This window comes from Procambarus clarkii, chromosome 75 (assembly GCF_040958095.1).
Source record: "Procambarus clarkii isolate CNS0578487 chromosome 75, FALCON_Pclarkii_2.0, whole genome shotgun sequence".
Lineage (NCBI taxonomy): Eukaryota > Metazoa > Arthropoda > Malacostraca > Decapoda > Cambaridae > Procambarus > Procambarus clarkii.
This window is the reverse complement of record NC_091224.1, coordinates 3,768,796-3,776,186: the sequence shown is the minus strand read 5'-3', so window position 1 is coordinate 3,776,186 and position 7,391 is coordinate 3,768,796. Positions and strand designations below refer to the sequence as shown.

The 7,391-nt window shown below is 58.2% G+C and overlaps 1 protein-coding gene across 1 annotated transcript; it reads left to right on the top strand.

The window, feature by feature from the left end:
• Positions 1-531: 531 nt before the first annotated feature.
• Positions 532-4,918, top strand: LOC123751638 (proline-rich protein 36-like). Its single transcript, XM_069313474.1, has 2 exons — positions 532-1,689; positions 2,759-4,918. The coding sequence occupies exons 1-2, from the start codon at positions 532-534 to the stop codon at positions 4,916-4,918; spliced, it is 3,318 nt and encodes a 1,105-aa protein (XP_069169575.1).
• Positions 4,919-7,391: the final 2,473 nt, after the last annotated feature.

Here is a 7,391-nt window from a genome sequence, read left to right as displayed (position 1 = left end):
TATGTCCGGGATGATCCCAGATACGCCTTAGTCGACTGCGCCACAACATTGTCAAAAGAATTGTAAGAGGGAGGGCTATACTGCCCTCACACGGATCATGCAGATCGGCGTTCAATCCCCGACCGTCCCAGTGGTTGGACACCATTCCTTCCTTCCCCGTCCCATCCCAAATCCTTATCCTGACCCCTTCCCAGTGCTATATAACCGAAATGGCTTGGCGCTTTCTCCTCGTAACTCGTCCCTCACAGACACAAACCGTTCATTTGATACATCAGACTATTGTGATTTGTGTGAGTAATGTATACCTCCAGTCTTGTCCCGAGTGAGCCAACCAGCAGCAGTCATCCAGCGGCAACCCGTCTACAGTAGACTGTTTACAGGAAGGTCACCTGCCCTGCAGTCCCCAGAAAGGTCACCTGCCCTGCAGTCCCCAGAAAGGTCACCTGCCCTGCAGTCCCCAGAAAGGTCACCTGCCCTGCAGTCCCCAGAAAGGTCACCTGCCCTCAGTCCCCAGAAAGGTCGCCTGCCCTCATGCAGTCCCCAGAAAGGTCGCCTGCCCTCATGCAGTCCCCAGAAAGGTCGCCTGCCCTCATGCAGTCCCCAGAAAGGTCGCCTGCCCTCATGCAGTCCCCAGAAAGGTCGCCTGCCCTCATGCAGTCCCCAGAAAGGTCGCCTGCCCTCATGCAGTCCCCAGAAAGGTCGCCTGCCCTCATGCAGTCCCCAGAAAGGTCGCCTGCCCTCATGCAGTCCCCAGAAAGGTCGCCTGCCCTCATGCAGTCCCCAGAAAGGTCGCCTGCCCTCATGCAGTCCCCAGAAAGGTCGCCTGCCCTCATGCAGTCCCCAGAAAGGTCGCCTGCCCTCATGCAGTCCCCAGAAAGGTCGCCTGCCCTCATGCAGTCCCCAGAAAGGTCGCCTGCCCTCATGCAGTCCCCAGAAAGGTCGCCTGCCCTCCTGCAGTCCCCAGAAAGGTCGCCTGCCCTCCTGCAGTCCCCAGAAAGGTCGCCTGCCCTCCTGCAGTCCCCAGAAAGGTCGCCTGCCCTCCTGCAGTCCCCAGAAAGGTCGCCTGCCCTCCTGCAGTCCCCAGAAAGGTCGCCTGCCCTCCTGCAGTCCCCAGAAAGGTCGCCTGCCCTCCTGCAGTCCCCAGAAAGGTCGCCTGCCCTCCTGCAGTCCCCAGAAAGGTCGCCTGCCCTCCTGCAGTCCCCAGAAAGGTCGCCTGCCCTCCTGCAGTCCCCAGAAAGGTCGCCTGCCCTCCTGCAGTCCCCAGAAAGGTCGCCTGCCCTCCTGCAGTCCCCAGAAAGGTCGCCTGCCCTCCTGCAGTCCCCAGAAAGGTCGCCTGCCCTCCTGCAGTCCCCAGAAAGGTCGCCTGCCCTCCTGCAGTCCCCAGAAAGGTCGCCTGCCCTCCTGCAGTCCCCAGAAAGGTCGCCTGCCCTCCTGCAGTCCCCAGAAAGGTCGCCTGCCCTCCTGCAGTCCCCAGAAAGGTCGCCTGCCCTCCTGCAGTCCCCAGAAAGGTCGCCTGCCCCTCCTGCAGTCCCCAGAAAGGTCGCCTGCCCTCCTGCAGTCCCCAGAAAGGTCGCCTGCCCTCCTGCAGTCCCCAGAAAGGTCGCCTGCCCTCCTGCAGTCCCCAGAAAGGTCGCCTGTCCTCCTGCAGTCCCCAGAAAGGTCGCCTGTCCTCCTGCAGTCCCCAGAAAGGTCGCCTGTCCTCCTGCAGTCCCCAGAAAGGTCGCCTGTCCTCCTGCAGTCCCCAGAAAGGTCGCCTGTCCTCCTGCAGTCCCCAGAAAGGTCGCCTGTCCTCCTGCAGTCCCCAGAAAGGTCGCCTGTCCTCCTGCAGTCCCCAGAAAGGTCGCCTGTCCTCCTGCAGTCCCCAGAAAGGTCGCCTGTCCTCCTGCAGTCCCCAGAAAGGTCGCCTGTCCTCCTGCAGTCCCCAGAAAGGTCGCCTGTCCTCCTGCAGTCCCCAGAAAGGTCGCCTGTCCTCCTGCAGTCCCCAGAAAGGTCGCCTGTCCTCCTGCAGTCCCCAGAAAGGTCGCCTGTCCTCCTGCAGTCCCCAGAAAGGTCGCCTGTCCTCCTGCAGTCCCCAGAAAGGTCGCCTGTCCTCCTGCAGTCCCCAGAAAGGTCGCCTGTCCTCCTGCAGTCCCCAGAAAGGTCGCCTGTCCTCCTGCAGTCCCCAGAAAGGTCGCCTGTCCTCCTGCAGTCCCCAGAAAGGTCGCCTGTCCTCCTGCAGTCCCCAGAAAGGTCGCCTGTCCTCCTGCAGTCCCCAGAAAGGTCGCCTGTCCTCCTGCAGTCCCCAGAAAGGTCGCCTGTCCTCCTGCAGTCCCCAGAAAGGTCGCCTGTCCTCCTGCAGTCCCCAGAAAGGTCGCCTGTCCTCCTGCAGTCCCCAGAAAGGTCGCCTGTCCTCCTGCAGTCCCCAGAAAGGTCGCCTGTCCTCCTGCAGTCCCCAGAAAGGTCGCCTGTCCTCCTGCAGTCCCCAGAAAGGTCGCCTGTCCTCCTGCAGTCCCCAGAAAGGTCGCCTGTCCTCCTGCAGTCCCCAGAAAGGTCGCCTGTCCTCCTGCAGTCCCCAGAAAGGTCGCCTGTCCTCCTGCAGTCCCCAGAAAGGTCGCCTGTCCTCCTGCAGTCCCCAGAAAGGTCGCCTGTCCTCCTGCAGTCCCCAGAAAGGTCGCCTGTCCTCCTGCAGTCCCCAGAAAGGTCGCCTGTCCTCCTGCAGTCCCCAGAAAGGTCGCCTGTCCTCCTGCAGTCCCCAGAAAGGTCGCCTGTCCTCCTGCAGTCCCCAGAAAGGTCGCCTGTCCTCCTGCAGTCCCCAGAAAGGTCGCCTGTCCTCCTGCAGTCCCCAGAAAGGTCGCCTGTCCTCATGCAGTCCCCAGAAAGGTCGCCTGTCCTCATGCAGTCCCCAGAAAGGTCGCCTGTCCTCATGCAGTCCCCAGAAAGGTCGCCTGTCCTCATGCAGTCCCCAGAAAGGTCGCCTGTCCTCATGCAGTCCCCAGAAAGGTCGCCTGTCCTCATGCAGTCCCCAGAAAGGTCGCCTGTCCTCATGCAGTCCCCAGAAAGGTCGCCTGTCCTCATGCAGTCCCCAGAAAGGTCGCCTGTCCTCATGCAGTCCCCAGAAAGGTCGCCTGTCCTCATGCAGTCCCCAGAAAGGTCGCCTGTCCTCATGCAGTCCCCAGAAAGGTCGCCTGTCCTCATGCAGTCCCCAGAAAGGTCGCCTGTCCTCATGCAGTCCCCAGAAAGGTCGCCTGTCCTCATGCAGTCCCCAGAAAGGTCGCCTGTCCTCATGCAGTCCCCAGAAAGGTCGCCTGTCCTCATGCAGTCCCCAGAAAGGTCGCCTGTCCTCATGCAGTCCCCAGAAAGGTCGCCTGTCCTCATGCAGTCCCCAGAAAGGTCGCCTGTGCTCAGCCTCCAGAAAGGTCGCCTGTGCTCAGCCTCCAGAAAGGTCGCCTGTGCTCAGCCTCCAGAAAGGTCGCCTGTGCTCAGCCTCCAGAAAGGTCGCCTGTGCTCAGCCTCCAGAAAGGTCGCCTGTGCTCAGCCTCCAGAAAGGTCGCCTGTGCTCAGCCTCCAGAAAGGTCGCCTGTGCTCAGCCTCCAGAAAGGTCGCCTGTGCTCAGCCTCCAGAAAGGTCGCCTGTGCTCAGCCTCCAGAAAGGTCGCCTGTGCTCAGCCTCCAGAAAGGTCGCCTGTGCTCAGCCTCCAGAAAGGTCGCCTGTGCTCAGCCTCCAGAAAGGTCGCCTGTGCTCAGCCTCCAGAAAGGTCGCCTGTGCTCAGCCTCCAGAAAGGTCGCCTGTGCTCAGCCTCCAGAAAGGTCACCTGTGCTCAGCCTCCAGAAAGGTCACCTGTGCTCAGCCTCCAGAAAGGTCACCTGTGCTCAGCCTCCAGAAAGGTCACCTGTGCTCAGCCTCCAGAAAGGTCACCTGTGCTCAGCCTCCAGAAAGGTCACCTGTGCTAATCCTCCAGAAAGGTCACCTGTGCTCATCCTCCAGAAAGGTCACCTGTGCTCATCCTCCAGAAAGGTCACCTGTGCTCATCCTCCAGAAAGGTCACCTGTTCTCAGCCTCCAGAAAGGTCACCTGTGCTCAGCCTCCAGAAAGGTCACCTGTGCTCATCCTCCAGAAAGGTCACCTGTGCTCATCCTCCAGAAAGGTCACCTGTTCTCAGCCTCCAGAAAGGTCACCTGTTTTCAGCCTCCAGAAAGGTCACCTGTTCTCAGTCTCCAGAAAGGTCACCTGTTCTCAGCCTCCAGAATGGTCACCTGTGCTCAGTCCCAAGAAAGGTCATCTGTTCTCAGTTCCCAGAAAGGTCACCTGTCCTCAGTCCCCAGAAAGGCCACCTGTTCCCATTCCCAAGAAAGGTCATCTGTTCTCAGTTCCCAGAAAGGTCACCTGTTCTCAGCCTCCAGAAAGGTCACCTGTCCTCAGTTCCCAGAAAGGTCACCTGTCCTCAGTCCCCAGAATGGTCACCTGTTCCCAGTCCCCAGAAAGGTCACCTGTTCTCAGCCTCCAGAAAGGTCACCTGTTCTCAGCCTCCAGAAAGGTCACCTGTTCTCAGCCTCCAGAAAGGTCACCTGTTCTCAGCCTCCAGAATGGTCACCTGTCCTCAGTCCCCAGAAAGGTCACCTGTTCTCAGCCTCCAGAAAGGTCACCTGTTCTCAGCCTCCAGAAAGGTCACCTGTTCTCAGCCTCCAGAAAGGTCACCTGTTCTCAGCCTCCAGAAAGGTCACCTGTTCTCAGCCTCCAGAAAGGTCACCTGTTCTCAGCCTCCAGAAAGGTCACCTGTTCTCAGCCTCCAGAAAGGTCACCTGTTCTCAGCCTCCAGAAAGGTCACCTGTTCTCAGCCTCCAGAAAGGTCACCTGTTCTCAGCCTCCAGAAAGGTCACCTGTTCTCAGCCTCCAGAAAGGTCACCTGTTCTCAGCCTCCAGAAAGGTCACGTTGCGTTAGACGTCGAAGACAAACATCTGTAGACATCACACACAATTAAAATCACAATAGCGTGATGCAGCAATAAACAAATCCACAAGGGCCGTGACTCGAACCCACGTCTGAGAGAATCCCAGACGCTGCCTTAATCGACCGAGACACGACATGGTAAAAAGATTTGAAAACAGATGTTCTACTGGACTTACTTGTATCCTGCAGCCTCTCCGAGACAAAACTTTTTGACCATGTCGTAGCTCAGTCGATTAAGGCAGCGTCTGGGATGCTCTCAGACGTGGGTTCGAGTCACGGCCCTTGTGGATTTGTTCATCTGTAGACATCAACACAAAGCATTGTGTCGTGCTTCAATAAACATTTTAAAGAAGGTTTACAGAATCAAGGCGACAGGGTTCTCTCTATTGTGGTCTACGAGACGTTCCATGTTGAGTGTGTCTGGAGTGTCTCACAAGATGGTCTACAGAAACGGACCATGATGAGTGTGTCTGGAGTGTCTCACAAGATGGTCTACAACAAGGGACCATGTTGAGTGCGTCTGGAGTGCGTCCACTTCACCACAACCTTCACTCACACTGTTCCATTATATTTTATCTCCGGTTTATGAAGTCTTTTGTTGAGGTTGTGGGAGAGACGCCCTCTTGTGGGGTCGTCAACACGTGTTGTTTAGTACTGGGCGGTGAGGACTACTGGGTGGGTAGCCTGAGCACTGGGAAGTGGGGACTACTGGGTGGGTAGCCTCAGTATTGGCAGGTGAGGACTACTAGGTGGGTAGCCTGACTACTGGCAGGTGAGGACTACTGGGTGGGTAGCCTGAGTACTGGTAGGTGAGTACTACTGGGTGCGTAGCCTGAGTACTGGCAGGTGAGGACTACTGGGTGGGTAGCCTGAGTACTGGGAGGTGGGGACTACTGGGTGGGTAGCCTGAGTACTGGGTGGGTAGCCTGAGTACTGGCAGGTGAGGACTACTGGGTAAGTAGCCTGAGTACTGGCAGGTGAGGACTACTGGGTAAGTAACCTGAGTACTGGCAGGTGAGGACTACTGGGTGAATAGCCTGAGTACTGGCAGGTGAGGACTACTGGGTAAGTAGCCTGAGTACTGGCAGGTGAGGACTACTGGGTGAATAGCCTGAGTACTGGCAGGTGAGGACTACTGGGTGAGTAGCCTGAGTACTGGCAGGTGAGGACTACTGGGTGAGTAGCCTGAGTACTGGCAGGTGAGGACTACTGGCTGAGTAGCCTGAGTACTGGCAGGTGAGGACTACTGGCTGAGTAGCCTGAGTACTGGCAGGTGAGGACTACTGGCTGAGTAGCCTGAGTACTGGCAGGTGAGGACTACTGGCTGAGTAGCCTGAGTACTGGCAGGTGAGGACTACTGGGTGAGGAGCCTTCGTGCTGGGCGGTGAGGACTACTGGGTGAGTAGCCTTAGTACTGAGCGGTGAGGACTACTGGGTGGGATAGCCTGAGTACTGGTAGGTGGGGACTACTGGGTGGGTAGCCTGAGTAGAGGCAGGTGAGGACTACTGGGTGGATAGCCTGAGTACTGGCAGGTGAGGACAACTGGGTGGGTAGCCTGACTACTGGCAGGTGAGGACAACTGGGTGGGTAGCCTGACTACTGGCAGGTGAGGATTACTGGGTGGGTAGCCTGAGTACTGGTAGGTGAGTACTACTGGGTGCGTAGCCTGAGTACTGGCAGGTGAGGACTACTGGGTGGGTAGCCTGAGTACTGGGAAGTTGGGACTACTGGGTGGGTAGCCTGAGTATTGGAAGGTGAGGACTAATAGGTGGGTAGCCTGACTACTGGCAGGTGAGGACTACTGGGTGGGTAGCCTGACTACTGGCAGGTGAGGACTACTGGGTGGGTAGCCTGACTACTGGCAGGTGAGTACTACTGGGTGGGTAGCCTGAGTACTGGCAGGTGAGGACTACTGGGTGGGTAGCCTGAGTACTGGGAGGTGAGGACTACTGGGTGGGTAGCCCGAGTACTGGGAAGTGGGGGACTATTGGGTGGGTAGCCTGAGTATTGGCAGGTGAGGACTACTGGGTGCGTAGCTTGAGTACTGGCAGGTGAGGACTACTGGGTGGGTAGCCGGAGTACTGGCAGTTGGGGACTTCTGGGTGGGTAGCCTGAGTACTGGCAGGTGAGGACTAATGGGTGAGTAGCCTGAGTACTGGCAGGTGAGGACTACTGGGCGAGTAGCCTGAGTACTGGCAGATGAGGACTACTGGGTGGGTAGCCTGAGTACTGGGAGGTGGGGACTACTGGGTGAGTAGCCTGAGTATTGGTAGAATGAGGACTACTGGGTGGGTACCCTGAGTACTGGCAGGTGAGGACTACTGGGTGAGAATAAGCCTGAGTACTGGCAGGTGAGGACTACTGGGTGGGAAGCCTCAATACAGGAGAGGTGAGGACTACTGGGTGGGTAGCCGGAGTTATGGGCGGTGAGGACTACTGGGCGGGTAGCCTGTTTACTGGCAG